We start from the raw sequence: 22,410 nt of genomic DNA, 5'->3' as shown, positions 1-22,410 counted from the left end.
AGTGATAGACAATGTGAGGCGAGCTTAGTACCGATGGTGAACTCGCCCCCTAATTCTAGTGTGAGGTATAGCGCGCATTATGAAGATTGTCTGCAAAGCTCTGGCATCTATATAGACCATATAATCCATAAAAAGACAGTTTAATGCTTATATTTACGTTTTCTATATTAGTTTCATTTCGATTTCAATTTTAATTTTCATTATAATTTAAAATCTTACTTTTACCGACGTTTCCGTTGTCAGAGGTCAACAAATTGAACAGCCTATTGTGATTCACGTGCTGATTGGCAAAAAAAAAATAAAAAAAATAGTGCGTGGAAATAATTAAAAAAATACTGAAAACATCATCAGATATTTTAATAACAATATCAATAATATTGGTAGTCAGTATTTCAGAATATACGGATGAATTATTCAGTTTTCACCCGTCATCACGCGCACGCAACGGCTGACAGCATTGAGTTGAGCTATGAAAGTTGAATGTGCAGTGGGAGAAAGTGGAATTCGACAAAAAAACAGATGTAAACATGTTCTTTGATTGCATGGAAACCTGATTACAGTTTATAGTAGCTACAACAGCACCGGTGTCAGGGATACGACCAATGAGAGAAGTGACAGTGGCCGAGGGAGTTAGACGAGCTTCAGCGACAACGTTGCTTGTGACGGGTACCCTGGCTGTTTCAAGTTTAGGATGCGTTAGACACGATAATGCACCACTTGATGCTTTCTTTTGTGAAGAAGAAACTGTTCTATTGTACGACCGGAGAGAAGCCTCGTTTTTATGATTTGACATAAACATAATGTGTCGGGGTTTCAAAAGTTTTGTCATTCAAACACTGGATGGCGGTGGCGCGCAAACAATGTGGTGTGTAATGATTTTCCACTCTGGCCCCGGAACAAATATCTGTCAACATATGTGTTTATTAAATCTTGTTTTATTTCCATTTTCGTGATTGTTAACCATTCTTACCTTTATTTTCGTTTTACATTTTAAGATTTGTTTTCTGGTCTTGTACTCTATCCGATAGCATGATGAGCAATGATAAGATGCCATTTGTTTACATTGGTTGCAAGTAGTTCCGGGGGATCCCGTCCGTACATCCGGTCGCGTATGAATAACACCTGAATGCACGATTTGGGTGTCAGTTATGCATAGAATGGTGTCTCGCTTTGGGTGTCAGTTATACTCTCATAGACTGCAAATTTGTTAAGTTTGTTTATATCATGGCTTTGCCATCCAAATCTAAATATAGTGAGATACAATGTGAGGTATTGTGATATACAATGTGAGGTATGGTGATATACAATGTGAGGCGAGCTTTGTACCGATGGTGAACTCACCCCCTAATTCTAGTGTGAGGTATAGTGATACACAATGAGGCGAGCTTTGTACTGATGGTGAACTCGCCTCCTAATTATAGTGTGAGGTATAGTGATATACAATGTGAGGTATAGTGATATACAATGTGAGGTATAGTTATATACAATGTGAGGTGTAGTGATATACAATGTGAGGTATTGTGATATACAATGTGAGGTATAGTGATATACAATGTGAGGCGAGCTTTGTACCGATGGTGAACTCACCTCCTAATTCTAGTGTGAGGTATAGTGATACACAATGAGGCGAGCTTTGTACTGATGGTGAACTCGCCTCCTAATTATAGTGTGAGGTATAGTGATATACAATGTGAGGTATAGTTATATACAATGTGAGGTATAGTTATATACAATGTGAGGTGTAGTGATATACAATGTGAGGTATTGTGATATACAATGTGAGGTATAGTGATATACAATGTGAGGCGAGCTTTGTACCGATGGTGAACTCACCTCCTAATTTTAGTGTGAGGTATAGTGATATATACAATGTGAGGTGATCTGTGTACCGATGGTGAACTCGCCTCCTAATTCTAGTGTGAGGTATAGTGATATACAATGTGAGGCGAGCTTTATACCGATGGTGAACTCTTCCCCTAATTCTGGTGTGAGGTATAGTGATATACAATGTGAGGTGAGCGTTGTGCCGATGGTGAACTCGTCCCCTAATTCTAGTGTGAGGTATAGTGATATACAATGCGAGGCGAGCTTTGTACCGATGGTGAACTCGCCCCTAAATCTAGTGTGAGGTATAGTGATATACAATGTGAGGTGAGCGTTGTGCCGATGGTGAACTCGTCCCCTAATTCTGGTGTGAGGTATAGTGATATACAATGTGAGGTGAGCGTTGTGCCGATGGTGAACTCGTCCCCTAATTCTAGTGTGAGGTATAGTGATATACCATTTGAGGTGAGCGTTGTGCCGATGGTGAACTCGCCCCCTAATTCTAGTGTGAGGTAAGGTGATATACAATGCGAGGCGAGCGTTGTACCGATGGTGAACTCACCCCCTAATTCTAGTGTGAGGTATAGTGATATACAATGTGAGGTGAGCGTTGTACCGATGGTGAACTCACCCCCTAATTCTGGTGTGAGGTATAGTGATATACAATGTGAGGTGAGCGTTGTACCAATGGTGAACTCGTCCCCCTAATTCTAGTGTGAGGTATAGTGATATACAATGTGAGGCGAGCTTTGTACCGATGGTGAACTCGCCCCTAATATAGGTGCGAGGTATAGTGATATACAATGTGAGGCGAGCTTTGTACCAATGGTGAACTCGCCCCTTTATTAGAGTGACGCCTGGTTACTGTTCTCAATCGAAGATTCCTATGGCTCCTGAAAATAGCAGAACCTTCGGATGGGAAAACCGGATTAGCTGTGTTCGGATAATTAAACAATCGGATATGAAGACGTCAAATATGAACTGTAAACACTGGTTATTAGGACAATCATGTACAGGTTGGTCGGATAGTGGAATTTATGAATAAATAAATTCCGGATTAACGAGACTACCCTCTGCTCAATGTAAAATTACTGTTTCCCTGTACTCGTCATAGACATTTATTAAAATATCAACTTCTGAACATACAAATCGGTCATTTATGTTAATATATAACAACAACATTTTCATTTTCAGAAAATTGTGTATTACAAATCTTTAAAAAATGCTGAACAGGCCATAACATGTATGACATCACTGAAGGACAATTTCAATTCACAACTACAACAATTCGAAGTAAACTACAGCCTTCCAATACAGTATAAACACGGGGCAATAATTTATTCACCAATTTCGTATTTTCATAAATAACGCGTTTCGCTTCATTTCGTTCCCATTTTGGGAAACAGTCATAAGGATATTTGACATTTACCAACACACATTCATATATGGAATTTGACCTTTACTGACACACAGCCATATATGGAATTTGACCTTTACTGACACACAGCCATATATGGAATTTGACATTTACCAACACAATCATATATGGAATTTGACCTTTACCAACACGCAAAAATATATGGATATTTGATATTTATCAACGCACAACCATATACAAAATGTATGGATATTTTACCTTTACTAACACACAGCCATATATGGAATTTGACCTTTACTGACACACAGCCATATATGGAATTTGACATTTACCAACACAATCATATATGGAATTTGACCTTTACCAACACGCAAACATATGTGGATATTTGATATTTATCAACGCACAACCATATACAAAATGTATGGATATTTTACCTTTACTGACACACAACCATATATGGAATTTGACCTTTGCTGACACATATGGAAAATATACCTTAATAACAAACACTTTGATCTTCATTAAAGCACATATGGAAATTTGATCTCAATATAAATCAATTTAACATTTATCAACACACAGCCGTATCTGTTATTTGACGTTTACTAACGCACAACCATAAACAGAAAGTCAATCACTCCGATATTATCTAATGTGAAATAACGTACCCAATAAATACATACGGTCAGAAAATGCTGTTTTTATCTAGAATTCTCCTAGGTTACGAAACGTTTTAATGTTCGGGAATAAATAATTTCCTAGTTGTGTATTCAAAACCACCTGAAGAAATTCCTCGAAGCCGAAACAAGGTTCTTAATAAATCATCATTTTCCGCTAAGTTTCATTTTCCTTTTTATACGTCGCTGTGTATTGAAAATAAACAACAAAATTAATAATTTATATTTTTCAGTATTGTTTTTACGAAAGTCATTATATTAAGGATTGTCTTAGTAAAATACTTTCAGACTTAAAAATCAAAAATCCACAAAAACCATGTAAAACGTAACCAGGTAATAATATATATTAATATAACGTAAACAAATGATCAACAATAATGGATTTCAAGTGTAAAGCTAATAACACAAGAAGTACTCACAAAGTGAAAACGTTACATTGGGAGATAGATACAATGTACATAACAATCTTCGTCGTGTTTAAAATCAAATGGAAAGCGACGAAAATAAGAAACATGATATTCAAAACATCTGAAAATACCAACGGACCACGTATGTTAATAATAAGAATTAAAACTTTTAATTTAAAACTTATGTGTGTCAAAATGCTGTCAAAATATAAAAATGGTCGAAATCAATATCATTAATAAAAACGTTCACACATTCACTCACAAGCTTCCTGATAATTTAAAGCGACAATAACTGCAAATTTCACACTCATTAAAGCGACCGTAACTTAAGATTTCACACTCATTAAAGCGACCGTTACTGTAGATTTCACACTCATTAAAGCGACAATAACTGTAAGTGTCATACTCATTAAAGCGACCGTAACTAAAGATTTCACACTCATTAAAGCGACCGTAACTGTAGATTTCAAACTCATTAAAGCGACAATAACTGCAAGTTTCATACTCATTAAAGCGACCGTAACTGTAGATTTCACACTCATTAAAGCGACAATAACTGTAGATTTCACATTCATTAAAGCGACCGTAACTGTAGATTTCACACTCATTAAAGCGACCGTAACTGTAGATTTCATACTCATCAAAGCGACCATAACTGTAGATTTCATAATCAGTAAAGCGACCATAATCGAGATGTCATGCTCATTAAAGCGACTATAACTGTAGATTTCATACTCATCAAAACGAGTATAACTGTAGATTTCAATCTCATCAAAGCGACTATAATTGTAGAATTCAGAATCATGAAATGCCGTTTTCTTCTTATAAATAGTGAAATGGGTTTAAGATATAGCGATAGACGAGTCAATATTTAACAAAAAAAATCTATAAACATGAATTGATCAGTTTTGAAACACTATCTACCTCCGTTCAAAATCGAGAAAATCGAATTAGTCACTAGGATGCGACTAATGAGTCCACACAGCGTTCTGCTTACGAGTGGTAGGTAACATTTGCATTCTTGTAGTAACTACCGATTTGTAATGTTGTTATGCAGTGATTTAGGTATTTACAAAACACCGCTGCGGTTTAAATTTCGTATCCAAGAGAAAGTCTTAGTTTTATGATATATTTGTTAAATTTATAACGCCGAATAATTATAATCGCTTTAACATTGAACACTTTTCCGATACTTTGTTTAACACAACTTCTTGAGAGTGCATAACCTCTTTGCGTTCATACCAACGTGAATGTACACACGCCGTTCACTCGTTATAAACAGCTCGAATGAGGTATTCTATGAAGCTTGGACACACTCCACTGAGAAATGACGTAATATATGTTTTGAGGAAAGGGGTATACAGCTCCCTCTGGCGAGTGGCCGCTCCTCTGATGATATCGAGGGCGGTGTCTGAAGGACTAGCGGCGGATCCAATGATGCGTTGTAATGGTAGTCCATTCTGAATTTCGCCAAAGGCCGACAACGCGTTATCCGTGGCTGAAATCAAGACATAAAACTATACATTAATTTTGTTATGATTAGTTTTGTAATGTTTAAAGTGCTATCAACAGCTATGGCCATTCAAGGCCGAGTTTCAGAAGGAAGTATTATAACACTGTTTTAGTCATATGATGAGAAAGCTTTTAGCCAACACATTCGTGACCAGGAATATGAAATACAATGACAAAGTACTCCTTAAACATTTTGTTTGTTTTTTGGGTTTCTCGTTTTCTTTTGCTTTTTGTTTGTTTTTTGTTTTTTGGGTTTTTTTGGGTTTTTTTTTTTTTTTGTCATTACTCGCGAAGTTGATTATAAAGCAGAGATAGATAATACCTTCAGGATATTCGCTAATGACGGACAAAACATTTCTTTTATTACATAGTGAGGGGCGTTATACGCATGTTTTATGATCACGTCACGGATGTTACCTATGAATCCTATTATACAAATTGTGATGGACACGTTGCTGTTTTTCATCCGTAGCTCTTGTCGAAGTCCACTAAAAAATCCAGCCAGTGCCCATTTGGTAGAGGCGTAAGGGACAGAGAACGGTGGAGCTGATTTGCCTGTGGGGAAACAAAGTAATGAGGAAAGCTTTTATAAACATTCAGTCTAATAAACATAACACACATTTTTTTTTTTTTTTTAAGGTTCAATTTTTTTTTATTTTCAAAGACAACAACAAATACAAAATACACAAATATCCTAACACATGAGGGCTAGCATTCGCCATACTTCATTCATCCATTAATTTCATCTATCTGTTTCATATATTAATTCATTTCATTCACGTATTCATTCATTCCCGGCTAGTTACTTTCCCGGAATCGTTATCGTTAGTGTCAAATATATTGATCAAAAATACTGACTTATTATAAATTCGTACATGTGTAATATGGTGTTGTGCAGCCTTGTTAGGGGAGCTTACTCCAATCAAGTACTCCTTACCGGATACAGACTACCCCAAAGTAAACACGTGTATAAGTGTACACAACATTTACTATTAGAACTACTGTTGTCACAGACGGGTAAATAAATGTTGAAATGATTAAACTCATTATTTTCCAAAAGGAATTTTCCGAATGTTTTTTGGTTCTGTCAAACAAATATTTCTTGAAAATTAACATAGATTTATCAAAAAGCCAATGCATGAAATATTTTCAAGGAAAAATTACCATTTCTACGGATTTTCAAATTATGAAACATTTCCAAAGACCTTTAAATACAGACACCATGATATATCAAAGCCTGGGTCAGTCTCCATCAATTACACTTTTCTGTATGAACTACATTGTGTATCTCTTCCTAAGATTTACATCACGATGTATTATTTCCAATAAAAATAGTTTGGAAACGGGTTAAATGGCTGATAACGAAACTATATTATCACTGAACTTGCCTGCAAATGATGACAAAACAACCACGTGACCACCGGACTTCTCCAGCTCTGGGAGCGCATGCGATGCCAGATGTACGTAAGCTTTGAAATTCACATCAAAAACTTTATCCAAGTGGGCCATATCATCTTCGTCACCGTTCCAAAAGTGGAGATTTGGGGACAGAATGTGATTCAACAGTAAATAGTCCAGACCTCCCATCTTCTTTGTGGATTCCTACAAAAAAGACTAGGCATTACCACTGTCTCGTTTTTAACAAAAAGTACTTTTGCATGAAAAAGGAGGATCACAGTTCGTTTGAAAACAATATCGATGAGAAAAAGTTTGGGTTCTGCTGGTACAGAAGGAACGCGCGGCATATGTCTCTTGTTGTTTTATCTACGTTTATCTCTTATATTGAAAGAACAACCATCACAATTAAAGTGTGTATATAAGAAATGTAGCGAACCGACCATAGACGTGATAAATATATTACAGAGTTTTCGAAGTGAAAATTTGGAAGCAGTGCGAACATCCACTAAAATCACACTGCACATATCGGCATGCATTATGACTACTTCATTTCCGCAGTAAATTTAAAAAATGTAAACATAAACAAAGCATGCTTACCTGTATAAGGTGTTTTGTAAAGGACATATTGGACATATCGCCAGTGACGTAGCCAAAGATGGCGTCCTTGTTGCCTAGCTCCCTGCATCTTGCCACCACCTTTGGACACAAAAACGAAATTAGAAACAAACGGATATGTTAAAGCGAAAAACATTCACCACTCTTGACTCTTTTAATACTTTAGATAAAGTGTGAAATACATATAATTCTTCTTTTGTCGGTAATTTACCTCTTGTAGTCTCTGTGCGCGTCGCGCCGTAACCATGACACTGGCTCCCATCCGTGCATAGTGATAGGCCAGCTGTTCACCTATCCCCGTGGAGGCCCCAGTCACAAGCACGCGCTGACCCTTGATGACTCCTTGAATTAATATCACGTGACGAGTTAATTTTAGGCACCATTCCCTGATTTCATTTGATCAATACACGTATGCCTACAGATTGATTCATTACAGTCAATATTATAATTGCTTAATAAATCAAAATTCACACCAAGCTTTTTTCGGCATAGCCGTCTACTTTTGTTTTGGCCCCGGATATGACGCGACAGGTGGCGTTACAGGTCAAGATGAAGTATATGATTGGTCAATGTAGCGGTCAATGCAAAATGCAGATATGCGGTTAAAAACGAAACAAAGTTAAGATTGAATGCAAGCTAAATAAGTGGATGTATCTTTTTAAATGACACATTAATAAAATCATATTCCTGATTCAAATGCAGTCTTATTATTACCAAAAATGATTCAAACTGATCTAATTTTGTTATCCGTGCTGAAGCGCATTAATTCGTTGATTTATTTCGCCAGCAGTATTACATTATAACCACCAGCATTAAAACTATGCCGTTTATCTTTTTTAAAGATATTTCTTGTTTACTTTATTTTTCATGGTAAATATATTGTTGTATACCTTCATCGAAATCCTGAAACCACCAGAGTCCGGCCACAACTCCTACAAACACTGCTATAACTTTGTTCCACATCCTGGCTATCACTGTCAGTATCAACCAACCAATCAATAACGGCTTCTCTCAATATGGACCAATAAAATATTAGTTCACGAAATTGTCGACTATCCCCAACCAATGAGAAGTCTGTTCACACCACCATCAGCCAACTTTGTGTCGTCCTTTCAATCTACAAAGTTGAACATATTATATTATCAACACATAAAATGACCCATTATTCAGCGACTAAATAGATGCGTACATTTTTTTGTTTGTTTGTTTACTTTGTTTAACGCCCTACAGCCAGGGTCATTTAAGGACGTGCCAGGTTTTGGAGGTGGAGGAAAGCCGGAGTACAGGGGAAAAACCACCGACTTACGGTCAGTACCAAGCCACTGCCCCACGTAGGTTTCGAATTCACAACCCAAAAGTGGAGGGCTAGTGATAACGTGTCGGGACACCTAAAGGACTCACACAACGAAATATTTTACTATATGTTATTACTAGTGACCCCATCTCTTTAATCGCTCGTTTGAAGTTCGAATGATCTGAAATTAATATCAAATTAAAGTTTGAAGTTTGTTCCATCGGGTAAATGTTGTTATTGTATAGGTTTAATGGCATAAAAGAGCACACGGGTACTCGAAAGACAGTAACCCCGACATTTACAGTACACTGGGGAACCCTCACCTGGGGAATTCCCGCCTTTTTACACCTCGAATCCTACTTCATTCTATTTTCAGTAAGAATGTATATTTTTGATTTTCCAAATCTCAAGACCCTTCTCTTTATTCTCCTATATAAGAAGTACCCATTTCATATATTATTTACTCAGTAAAACAGCTACAAACCTAAGAAACACATTTTCCTCAGGGACTTGTGAAACACCAGCTGTTTTAGTTGTGCGAGTCCGAACCCACTCAGCCATCGCGTTACGTAAATCATTATCTATATAGCATTATATATGGTTCCCAAAACTTGTTTAGTAATTTTATAGGAACAGGTTATGAAAAATACATTGCCGCGGTGGGCCTCGAACAAGCGACCTCTCGCCCTCCCAGCTGACATCCTACCACCAATTCAACCTAAAGGGAGATTCCCACTAGCTGGGCTAGAAAATGGCGACCTGTACTCTCATCTAATTTGAATACACATACAGCTATGTCTTATACTTCATTCAGATGAAAAGAAGTGATAAAAGTTAAGTCGAGTTCTCATTCATTACGGAATTACAACTGCAACCATTGAGTTTTGAATTAAATCCGCCATTCAGAAAAATGAAAGTAAAACATGAAATCTAATTTACAAAATCAAGCAATTTAATAAAGTTAAATTTGGGTTTATATCAGTTTAGTCCCGGGCTGTAACGAGCCTGTACACTGGTTTATTTACTTAGTCACACAGGTACACATACCAGTTAGCAATGGACACCCTAAAAGTGGCCAGTTTACTCGGTCCACACACATACAAATATACGACAAGTAAAAATAGTATCAGTTACAGTATTTTATATAGTCGGTCCTTGTTATACGTATCTAGTGCCCCAGTTCGCAACCAGTCCCATTCCCATACTAAACCAAGTACAGCTGTACTTAACGGTTACGAAAGATCGGGAACGAAGCATGCAACTTCTACCTCACAGAAGCCATTTAATACTTAGATTGTTATCAAACTGATTCTTTGATACTTACTCACAACCACGTGCGAGTCAGCAGTCACGTGAAGACGTTTACATAACCTGACACACGTGCGAATACACACGTGAAACAAACACCTCCTATCGCTGGCCGGGCCGGAAATAGCAGAAAGGTAGATAGTACAACTAGAGTTATCTCCCTTACAGCACTGATAGCATCACCATTGTTAATCTTTATCAACTTTTATATTCTCCAAAGGAAATCATCATATATGCTTTTAAATGCTATTAAGTCTATTAATGCTTTTAGCATGGAACATCCCAAGTTCAGGAACTCTGATGAAACTGCGACAAATATCTCACATGTCAAATAATATTTACTTTTCTCAAATAAAAAACAAATTAAAGAACGTTTATGAAAAGCCAGGAACCTGAAATTAAACTAAGAAATCTTGAATGTGGAGAAAAGTTAGCAAGACCAAATTGAACAAAGAGAATAAAGTAGTCCTGACGTCATTCATAATGTTCTATGCCGAAAAATAAATAAATAAATAGATAAATAAAGAGAGAGAGAAAAATACCAACTAAAAATAAAATGTAGATAAACGAATAACAAGAAATATCTTAAAAAAAAGATAAACGGCATAGTTTTAATGCTGGTGGTTATAATGTAATACTGCTAGTGAAATAAATCAACGAACTAATGCGTTTCAGCACGGATAACAAAATTATATCAGTTTGAATCATTTTTGGTAATAATAAGACTGCATTTGAATCAGGAATATGATTTTATTAATGTGTCATTTGAAAAGATACACCCACTTATTTAGCTTGCATTCAATCTTAACTTTGTTTCGTTTTTAACTGCATATCTGCATTTTGCACTGACCGCTACATTGACCAATCACATACTTCACCTTGACCAGTAACGCCACCTGTCGCGTCATATCCGGGGCCAAAACAAAATTAGACGGCTATGCCGAAAAAATGATAACAACAAACAAAAACACGAGCCGGGTTACGTCAGAATCTCAAACAGTCCTAGTGTGATAACATCGAAACCACTAACCACTAGGCATATCGATAAAAACGTCAACACGTCTGACGTCGAATCGCAAAATAAAATAAGTCATTTTCAAATACAATTATAATGGCGACCATTAAAATTTCCCATGTCTTAATCAAACCTGAATTTCTAGAAACGTTGTGTTGTTCATCTTTAATTTAACAGTTAACTGTCCCTACCGTCTGATGTTGAAGGGTCTGTAGTGTGCTTGTTACGTTGTAATAAAGATCGAGGTAAGCGTCTGATGTTGAAGGGTCTGTAGTGTCCTTGTTACGTTATAAGTAAAGATCGAGGTAAGCGTCTGATGTTGAAGGGTCTGTAGTGTCCTTGTTACGTTGTAAGTAAAGATCGAGGTAAGCGTCTGATGTTGAAGGGTCTGTAGTGTCCTTGTTACGTTGTAAGTAAAGATCGAGGTAAGCGTCTGATGTTGAAGGGTCTGTAGTGTCCTTGTTACGTTGTAAGTAAAGATCGAGGTAAGCGTCTGATGTTGAAGGGTCTGTAGTGTCCTTGTTACGTTGTAGGTAAAGATCGAGGTAAGCGTCTGATGTTGAAGGGTCTATAGCGTCATTGTTACGTTGTAAGTAAAGATCGAGGTAAGCGTCTGATGTTGAAGGGTCTGTAGTGTCCTTGTTACGTTGTAAGTAAAGATCGAGGTAAGCGTCTGATGTTGGAGGGTTTGTAGTGTCCTTGTTACGTTGTAAGTAAATATCGAGGTAGTCAGCTGATGTTGGAGGTTCTGTAGTGCCCTTGATTTCAAGTTTTATAGGGTTTATTCATTGACATGTTCAATAAAGTTATATGATTCTGAGATATCTATAGCTGGAATTGAAGGACTTTGCTAAGTCTCTCATAGCTGCTCTGAAAAGCTCTTCAATATATTCAGCCATGTATAGGAACAGAAGCTAGCCAGCCAATAGAGGGGTTTCAGAAAGAGAAGAAATAAAGACCTGAACTTGTATTCGCCGTTTCTGGATCGTGCAATCTCCATGCATGAGTGTTAAAAACACATATAAGTACCTCTACTGATGAATTAGAACCAAAGATTCTGGTTAGGACACGTTCAGTATAACATAATTGTTAATTGACGTCCATTTTAGCCATTTGACAAAGTTGTGTCGAATGCACCGGCTGACCTCGGCTGATTCCGTTATCTTTCGCTGATGTAGTTACGGAATCAACAGAGTGTCAAATGAGGGAAGCATGTTAACATGGAGATCCAAATTTCTCTGATGTCTAAGTTAGGGCACTGGTCAACCAAAACACGCCGTCTGTCGACATGAAATAAAGAGTAGCCGGACTCCTACTTAATAGATCTATTGTCGTGTTGAAGATTAGAATGTCTTACTGACTAAACGCTGAAATCAAGTGCATGCGAACTCAAATATCAACATTGTCAAGTGCTTTGACCCCCTTTTCACGGCCATGACCAACGTCTGGTTTTGTGATAAAGCAGAGATAGATGTCAGGGTAAACAATGTGAAGAAATTTTAGTTTGTTAAAATTTTTCTTCGATTTTTTTCAAGAAACAATTACCATAAAATACACTTGTAGTGTACCATGAATGTTTAGTATTGTTAAATAGTACATCAAATGCCAGATCTAATACTATTACATGTTTCCAAAAAACCGACTATAGCTTTTGCTTTTTTTTCGTTTTCTGGATTATTTATTTATTTTCTTTATTCTTTTTTCGTCCTTCTCCGTGGTTTTATTTCGACAGTTCAAAAACTGCATTAATTGTCTAAGAATAGTTTAATAGTTTTTCTACCAATGTTTGTATAATATATTTTGTACCCTGAAAAAATGCCATCATCATTCATTCCTTCATTCGCTTTTTCAAATGATCAAACTTGAGGATAACATTACTATAAAAGTATGTCAAAGATTATTTTTTTATTGTTCATATTTGTTTTCCATATATACGTACGTCGATATTTTACTTACGATGTATGTAGCTAATAGGGACAGCTTAATTATATGTAATCTTGACCATAAGCTTGATTATTTCAATTTACCAAATTATCATGTTTCCATTTCTTGATAGTAACATACCTGCTTCCCTTACGATTCAATATTAAAGGTCGTGTTCCCATTATCACTATTTTCCCGTTAAGTACTGTAATATTTAAGTTCATAACTACTTCATCCATACACTTACATGCTGATATGCTTCCTAAACACGCGGGTGCGGAGAAATGACTGAAATGCGAATGATTACTTGTAACTTCGAATCAAGCTCCTGTAATTGTGGGAATCAACCAATGTCGACTACTAATGCAGAAAAAAAAAAAAAAGCAAACAAATAATAAATAAATCAATACAATCATATCAACAACACAAGGTTTAAAGAAATGAATGTTGATGAAATTGGACGTTTTATTGGTCGATATCGTGACACTCATGACACTATTGTATCATTGCGAGATATCCTATTCCTTTGTTCCATACTTGTTGATATGCCTAATGCTTTCGCTGTCACCAACCTAATTATTTTTGAGGATGACAATTAGCCCGAATTTGATATCGATTTGTATGGCGGCTCTCGACGATGATGAAGAATACGTCACCGTTCCGGAACACCTGGTCTTTTTATCAATTTTTCAATGGTCGCCACGGAAACGTTTTGTTGTTGTTGTTTTGTTGTTGTTTTGTTGTTGTTGTTGTTTTTTGTTCATGTACCCCCCCCCCCCCCCCCCCCCCCCCCCCCCCCCCCTCCCCTTGTCAACTTTGAATAACGATTATTACAGTTTCACCTGTATGTCGATATTCACTATGGTTGTTTAATCTTATGTTAGAAGGAGACTATTGGTCATTTTGAATTAATAACTTGATGCTCGTTCAAGTTCTCATATTGTCGAGTGAGCATATCATGTTTATGAATTATTTAATTTCAGAATATTTTATTGTGCAGATCTTTGCTACAATGGAAATTACGCAACAGACATAGCCTATACAAACCATCTCCCTAAAATAAATAAAATATTAAACACTTCTGACCGTATTTAAGGTAAGAGAAACAGGTCTTGACCCAGCGTAGACTATAATGACAAGGTAAATATTTACTGATAAACAAAGGCCATCACTGTTGTCAGCTGATAAAACTCGTGGTCAAGCCAAGGTCACTGTCTAGGTCGTCAAAACATTCGATAGTAAATTCTGCTGAAGAGGCGTAAATTAAAGACTTAAATGTTTCATGGTTTTATTATAGTTAAAACTTTTGTGCATTTTTTAATTACAGTCCGTTTGAAAATTGCTAGATAATACTATAAACACGAGTATATCTGATTAAACAGATATGGCCGAACCTTGTCTCCGAACACCTGACCAATTTAGTTGAAGATTGTCCGAAGTGGCCTTGTCCGACCTCTTAAGAAGTAACACACTCACATGTTATCGTAACTCACGTGTAGGCATTGCATGATAACGCGGTACATTTTACCTCACGTGACATAATCGCTTACACAACCAGGCCTATTTAAAGACCCCGGGATCAGGAGATCTCCAGTAGCTTCCCGTCGTCTCAACATGAAGGTTCTAGCGGTCATCTCACTTCTCTGCGTCCTCTCCATTGGGTATTGCCAACAGAGCAATATTGTCCAGCTTGCTGAGCAGCTCGGCGCCAACACCCTGGTAGCCCTGGTCAAGGAGGCAGGTCTTGCGGACACACTCTCTGGTGCAGGTATGGACAGACATGTATTCATTGTTATTTCAACTCCTTAGTTTGATATCAAAGTCACATTTACCAGAGTATTATTACAGTCTGTATATATTTCGACCTTCCCTAGTGTGTATCGTACATTTTGTGGGTGTTTTTTGGGGCTAGATTTAAATTTGTGACACCCATCAGTTTTAATTTTAAGGAGAAGCATGAAGTCTCCGTGCATGACAAAAGAGTGGACTACAACCGCTTTTGTCGATGAAAACACAACATATATAACATATATTGGGCGGGTGTAGAAAAGCATGCTTATGATCGGTGAAAAGATACATATTTTTCCTTTCAAGAATATCCTACATGCATGCTATTTACATAGAAAACATAACTTTTCCTTCAAAAATACACACGCCATTTCGACGATTATATAACTAATTTATCCACGAGGTTTAGCTACAACGCCATTGGCTGGCTATTTTGAGACTCCCTTTTCGCTCTTCTCGAGCCACCTCGAGGTTTACAATCGACGTCATCCACAAACCAGATGCACCTCGAATGATGGGGAAATCATAAATCTATATTTATATTCTATCCAAACCACTGTCAGTTGTATCAAATACACATACAAATGAGGTTTAAATTGTTGATACCCTTGTAAATGCTGCAAGCTGTACAACTTCTCGCGTAACTTTATACAGCTGATTGTAATATTTGGCGAGTTGATAAACGTAGTCAGACTGAGAAAGCATTTGCTATGTAAAGCACTGTCTGTAATTTCCACACGCGTTTGAAATCCTGACAGTAAATTTGGAATTATGATTTAAAGTGAGGAGTAGCAATACTTTATTTTATATCACATTTAATTTTTTTATTTTTTTTTCATTTCATTTAATTTTTTTTTTTTAAATCGGTTTGGTTTAACGTCCTATTAAAAGCTAATGTCATTTAAGAACGGCCTCCCGTGTTTGCGATATGCATGCGTGTAAAATGTTATTACATTGTAATGTGTGGTATCGTTATCGTAAATAATCGACACTGACCACAGGGACATGCAAAATATTATATGATAAAATCAGCCAGAAAGCTTATATCATCAAGTCCCTGTGCTCTGGTACCGATAAATATTGTCTCGATATTAAATACCAAGTGTTAGGGTGGTGGAATTGAGCATTTCATTTGTAGGTACTTATTCTGAACACTTATTAACTTTACGTTGTCTAAGTTGAAATAGTTCGTGTCCAGTTTTGGTTTTTTATTGTCTTTTTAGTAGATGAAAAATGAACATACAAAAACAAAAATAGTTCAAATAGTAAAGATAATACCTTCGAGGCATTTGTAGAAAGTCATCAACACACTCACAAATAAATAAATAAATAAATGAATAAATAGATAGATAAATAAATAAACAACTAAATAAATAAATAAATGAATAGATAGATAAATAAATAAACAACTAAATAAATAAATAAATAAATGAATAAATAGATAGATAAATAAATAAACAACTAAATAAATAAATAAATAAATAAATGAATAAATAGATAGATAAATAAATAAATAAACAACTAAATAAATAAATAAAATGGGAAATATCTGGTTTTTAGATCTTAAATCTTACACAATTTTTATAGCTTACACGTGCATGTGTTGTTTCTCAGTGAGTTACTATGGAATTCTCATTCATAAATTTTATGGTTGGCTCTTACAGCTACTTACAACCACAAATTGTCCACAATTGCTATCAGTTTGTTTGTTTGGTGTTCGGGGTTCATCGACAGTTGTGGTCATTTAGAGTCAAGGGGATTAATTCACTATCTTATCGTGCTATCAGAACAGTACATAACAGTACAATATGGTACAGTACATCTGTGTTACTTACCTCAAGCGGTAGTAATTTAATTATTATCTGAATGATGTTTGTCTTTACATTGTAAAATGAAGGGGGGTAAATAAATCGCTCGATTTCAATAGAGTAAAACAATAGTTAATAATAAATGATGTATCTCGCTTTTAAAACCCACTAACATCATTATGCTTATGAATATATTGAGTTCTCTGACATGCTCTCTCTCTCTGTGTTTCTCTCTCTCTGTGTTTCTCTCTGTCTCTGTCTGTCTGTCTGTCTGTCTGTCTGTCTGTCTCTCTCTCTCTCTCTCTCTCTCTCTCTCTCTCTCTCTCTCTCTCTCTCTCGTGGACAGTAAGTGAAATGATTTACAATACTCATGCATATACATGTTCATGCATTACAAATAATATCTCAGGAATATGCGTGTTTAAAAATTATATAATATTTTGAATTTCTTTATCTGGGTTACAAAAGACACGAACTGGTTCTATATTATAAAACTTAATAAGAAATAATATAATTATTAGTTCTGTTTTCTGATCAGTCATGCTTTCTGCAATTAATTTTGCCGAGGGTTTCATTTTTTTTTCTTCAGAAATCATACACCCCTTTGTTTTCCCATAAAACATCCGTAATGACGCCTATCTCATATTGTACATAGAATGTTTGTAGTTCCTATTTCAATTGGATAAGAATTGTTTGAAAAATTTTGGCGAAAAAAATATAGGTCCTAACAACTGTGTCTAATTATATCATAGTGCGGAAAAAAAATTGTTATGTTATGATAAAAACCATCTGCAACCTCCGCAGTGTACAGCCCCCACCCCGGGGTTGCTAAATTGAGAGCACCAGGCTAACGGCTGTTTGAAATGAACTCTGTGTTAAAAAGTCGCTATGCTCAAAATCAGATTATGATTGTTCATTACATTGCTATAAGAAATGTTTTACACTTTTTTCAAAATTGAATTGTTTGACAGCATTCCCACTACACGATATTTTGTTTTGTTTCTCCCCAGGTCCATTTACCGTTTTCGGCCCCACTGACGATGCCTTCAGTAAGCTACCACGCGCAATCATCGACTATTTAAAGAGAAACAAGACAGCTTTACAAGATGTCCTCAAGTACCACGTGGTCAGCGGTAAAGTCTACTCCTCCCAACTGTCTAACGAGCTCCAGGCTGCCTCGCTCTTGGCTCCCGCTAAAATCAGGATCAACATTTACCAGGACGGCAAGGTAGGGGGCGTTAGACAAGGGAACAACACGTTTGTTGTAAAATGTACACACTTGACGATTTTCATGATTGTACTTAACTATGACCGCAGTATTTACGGAATTCTCTGTAGTATTATTGTATTAAATACTAAAGGCGGCCACTTAAGTTTAGTTTAAACATATCGTATTTGAAAATATTCAAAAGAAATTGGACACAAGTTGCACAACTTTCCACAAAGATGTATACGATGGTATTTATTAATGGCAGTATATTGATATATTATAAAGATATGCATATAAAAAAGCAATATTAATATATAAGGTATACTGTTTTATTTTTAAGTTATTTTCTTAATTTAAGGAAATTCTTCAGAGGAGAGCTTATAAGTTATGAGATTTTTTCTCACATCCGTGTGTCTGTCGAAACAATGCAATGTTTAAATCAATGAATTTTGATGAAACTAGGGCCAAATATTCTATGCTATTGATGTATGATGTCAAGCGCGATTTAAGTATTGAGTTATAAACTGCATCTTCGGTTCACACAGGTGATCACTGCTGACGGGTCCCCAGTTGTCAAGCCTGACCAGAACGCCACCAATGGTGTCATCCACGTGGTAGACCGAGTTATGTTTCCAATCCCGCTGATGAGCATGGTTGATATGGTGAAAGCCGACCGACAGCTCAAGACTCTCCTCACAGCAGTAAGCGCAGCTGGAATAGCATCAGCTCTTGAAGGTAGGTTTACAGAAAACATACTTCTATGAACAAAAAAGTCCCGAGAACATATAGGTGGCGCTCTTGTAATGAAAAAAATATATCTTCATAATTTATAGTTGGTGTTTTCGTTCCTATAGGTAGCGCTGTAGTAGGTACAATGTATAATTCTGCAGAAAATATAGGTTACGCTTTTGTAGGTACATGTACATGCAAGTACAAACTTTGCATCTTCAGAAAATATAGGTATCGCTCAATAGCTTTTTTTAAATAAAAGAATGAAACAAATTAATAAAAATTAATAAAACATAGGTGGCGCTCTTGTACATGTAGGTACAATGTATGAGTCTACAAAAATAAATACCGCTCCAGAACGCATAGGTGGCGCTCTAGAACTCATAGGTGGCGCTCTTGTATATGTATGTAAACACACTCAGAACCCAGGTGGCACTCTAGTAGGGATTTAGTCTTCAGAGTTCTCGAAAGTGTTTGTGTACAAATTAGCTAAATTAATTTGGTACTTTTTTTTCGAAAGCCGATGGCCTGACACTGTTCGCTCCAACAGACAAAGCTTTCCAAAACCTTCCACCCGGCACCCTGGACGGCCTACTCAAGAACAAAACCGCTTTGACAGGTAAGACTGAAAGACATTCCTGGTGGCTGTTGCATATTTCTGTTAAGAGATGACAATTATAATTATATTATCTTGATGTGATGAGATTGAGATTCAAATGTAAACATGTATACAACGAACCAGTTTAATTTGAAAGACATTTGAAAGAAAATAAAATTATCAATTGCAAATGTGTGTTGTATGTGCTTCTCATAAATTATTATAAGTTTTGTAATGTAATGACGTCATTCTGTTTCTACAGACGTACTAACGTACCATGTTGTCAAGGGAACAACCTTTAGCGCAGGTCTGGCTAACGGCGAGAAAGTCGCAACATTGGAGGGCAAGGATGTTTCCTTCTCCATTGAACAAGGTTGGTATCACGTGATCATTGGTTTCACTATTCATCGTTTGAAGTAAGAGTCAATCTCAAAATTTAAGCGTTGTCTTCTCATATCTTTTAAGATTTTTTTTCGGCATAGCCGTGTAATTTTCTTTTGGCCCCGATTATGACGCGACAGGTGGCGTTACTGGTCAAGATGAAGTATGTGATTGGTCAATGAAGCGTTAAATGCAAAATGCAGATACAGATATTTCTTCTTTTATTTATTTATTTTTCCAAAGCGTATAACACCTAGTTGAATAACACTCGTGAACTGTCAATATTCCTAAACAAGAAACTTCGCGTTTACGGAAAATGTCGACGGCTTCCGATTTAGGCTACAAAAGTTAGATCACTTGTTTTAATGGGTTGGTTTTCCTTTTGTTACATAGGCAGTGTAAAGGTCGACAATGCCAAGGTTCTACGAGCTGATGACGCCGTAACCAATGGAGTCATTCACGTCATCGACAGCGTCCTTCTGCCGCCAACATACAAACGTCACTTCCGTGTGGAAAATTAAACGTCACATCCTATATTCTGTCCATAGCATGTGTATATATTAATCACCACTTTCTATTATCGTTACAATGTACATTTATGTATAATAAAATCTTAAAATAGATATGGATTTCTTGTCATGATATGTAATAAGAGTCCCGTGGGGCCTGTATCGCTCACCTGGATTCGGCGATTATATCGAAATACTTAAGTGATGTCACGAATACTTTTCCCGGTTGTGATATGCCACTGAGTGCCATTAGATTCAAAGCCAATTAAGATAAAACACACACACACACACACACAAAAAGTTAATAATTCAAAAAGATTTATCACAAATATTCATTTTGGACCAAGCTACTAAAATCAAAGGTTGACGAGATCCATTGTTTTTACATAATTAGTTCCCCTTCCCCAAGGAATGTTAAATCAAATAGAGACCAAAAGTTTCATTTCAAGAAGCTATAAGAATATTCTATATTTCCTCTAAATTCAATGGGTACGACTAGACCAAGAGTAACCTCTATGTGAGGGTTGAGATATATCTGGTATACCACCAGTACTCAAGAAATAGCCGTAACAATGATTAATTACGGACGGACGGACCACGGACGCAGGGAGATTTGAATAGCCTACCATCTGATGATCATGGTGGGTTACTAAATGAAGAAATAAAAAGTAAATACATTTTAAATCACATGAAAGTGAAATCCGAGTACGACGGATTCGAAAGAAGACCTGTGTGAATAACTCGACATTCCTACGGGAATATCAATGAAACATGCGATTATGTACAGTACCTTGAAATTAGGTCACTGTGACCTCTCTGGGTAAAGGTCATGAAGTGCGAAATCAGTATTCAACTGGGATGGAATTAAGCAGGAGCTACGTGATCATTGTCAACGTCAAATGGTTTATCTCTTAATTAATCATTTAGTAATTAATTGGTTTATTGGCAAATAAGTATTGGAGAGCACATGTACTATAGCTAATAATGGAGTGTAACTGTTTTGTTTACAAAACAAATATAGTTTTATGCATTGTTTTTGCTGACAAGCTTAAACAAATTATGTCTTAGTCTATAGCTGTCTGCATATGGTTATTACTATAGAAATAAATGCCATAGATCTACTACATCAACAAAATAGGGGCTAATATATATATATTTTCTATAAATACCAACCAGAGGCAGACACCTATGGTTAGTCTATTACCAATTACTCAGTTTGGGACAAATGTAGCGTAATTATTTTTCCCAGTGATGGCCGTGAAGATATAGATCTGTAACAGCAATGACAGACTGTATTGTGTCTGCGATCACGTGACTAAATGGGGTTAAAGGTTTCATAACACACGTAGTATTCACAATGGGGGACGACATCAAATGTGAACGTTTTCAACTCTCTATGTCATTCGATTATCAAACATTGAAAAATACCTGAAATTTTTCCAGCTTGAATATTCATACCCTGCCTACACTGCTCTCCGGCATCTGTCAGAAATTGTCCGTCCGTCGTCCAGAGCTACATTATCAACAGATAATATATAGATATGTCTTTGGAAAACATTCACGACACAAACAACGTAACAGATCTGATAAGATCATTTGTATCTTTATGGACGAATCTGTTTAAAATGATTAAATAAAGCTTCAGTCCAGCCAGAGACGTACAAGTCTGGTCCAGCCACACCTGGAAAGGTAGCAAGTGTATCGAGCCCCTATCGAACTTCTTGAAAATTTCAGCGCAGAACAACAACTGGTTTTTAAAATCTTGGGTATACTGAAAGAATATAATCTTAAGTATATTGAACATTAAGACTTCTAGTCCGAGTTTCCTATGGCCCTGACACCAGACATGGCAATGTCAGATGAAACTCGGGCTATAAGCCTTCTAACATCGCATAAGCCCGAGGGGAGACAACCTTAGGTATACTGAACGTTACGCCTTCCAACGCTGCCTGAGCATCGAGGAATCAATTTACTACCATCTTTTTTTATTTTATTTTTTATTTCGCGATTGTCCCAGCAGTTGGAACTAGTTT

The 22,410-nt window shown here is 36.5% G+C and overlaps 2 protein-coding genes and 1 long non-coding RNA gene across 3 annotated transcripts; 1 reads left to right on the top strand and 2 right to left on the bottom strand.

Annotated features, from left to right (window-relative positions):
• Positions 1-3,005: 3,005 nt before the first annotated feature.
• On the bottom strand, positions 3,006-4,845 carry LOC117339351. Its single transcript, XR_004535175.1, has 2 exons — positions 3,640-4,845; positions 3,006-3,494 (listed from the first exon to the last, which is right to left on the bottom strand). It is a non-coding gene; the product is annotated as an uncharacterized LOC117339351 (long non-coding RNA).
• Positions 4,846-4,859: 14 nt separating this feature from the next.
• LOC117339350 (hydroxysteroid 11-beta-dehydrogenase 1-like protein) lies at positions 4,860-10,533 on the bottom strand. Its single transcript, XM_033900890.1, has 7 exons — positions 10,433-10,533; positions 8,705-8,931; positions 8,026-8,156; positions 7,797-7,895; positions 7,190-7,403; positions 6,219-6,356; positions 4,860-5,787 (listed from the first exon to the last, which is right to left on the bottom strand). The coding sequence occupies exons 2-7, from the start codon at positions 8,775-8,777 to the stop codon at positions 5,555-5,557; spliced, it is 888 nt and encodes a 295-aa protein (XP_033756781.1). The 5' UTR covers positions 8,778-8,931; positions 10,433-10,533; the 3' UTR covers positions 4,860-5,554.
• A 4,366-nt stretch (positions 10,534-14,899) lies between these two features.
• On the top strand, positions 14,900-20,491 carry LOC117339540 (transforming growth factor-beta-induced protein ig-h3-like). The gene is made up of 6 exons (XM_033901212.1): positions 14,900-15,122; positions 17,961-18,178; positions 18,706-18,895; positions 19,410-19,508; positions 19,750-19,860; positions 20,262-20,491. The coding sequence occupies exons 1-6, from the start codon at positions 14,969-14,971 to the stop codon at positions 20,387-20,389; spliced, it is 900 nt and encodes a 299-aa protein (XP_033757103.1). The 5' UTR covers positions 14,900-14,968; the 3' UTR covers positions 20,390-20,491.
• The last annotated feature ends 1,919 nt before the right edge of the window (positions 20,492-22,410 follow it).

This window comes from Pecten maximus, chromosome 12 (genome assembly GCF_902652985.1).
Source record: "Pecten maximus chromosome 12, xPecMax1.1, whole genome shotgun sequence".
NCBI lineage: Eukaryota > Metazoa > Mollusca > Bivalvia > Pectinida > Pectinidae > Pecten > Pecten maximus.
This window is presented reverse-complemented; position numbering and strand designations above follow the sequence as displayed.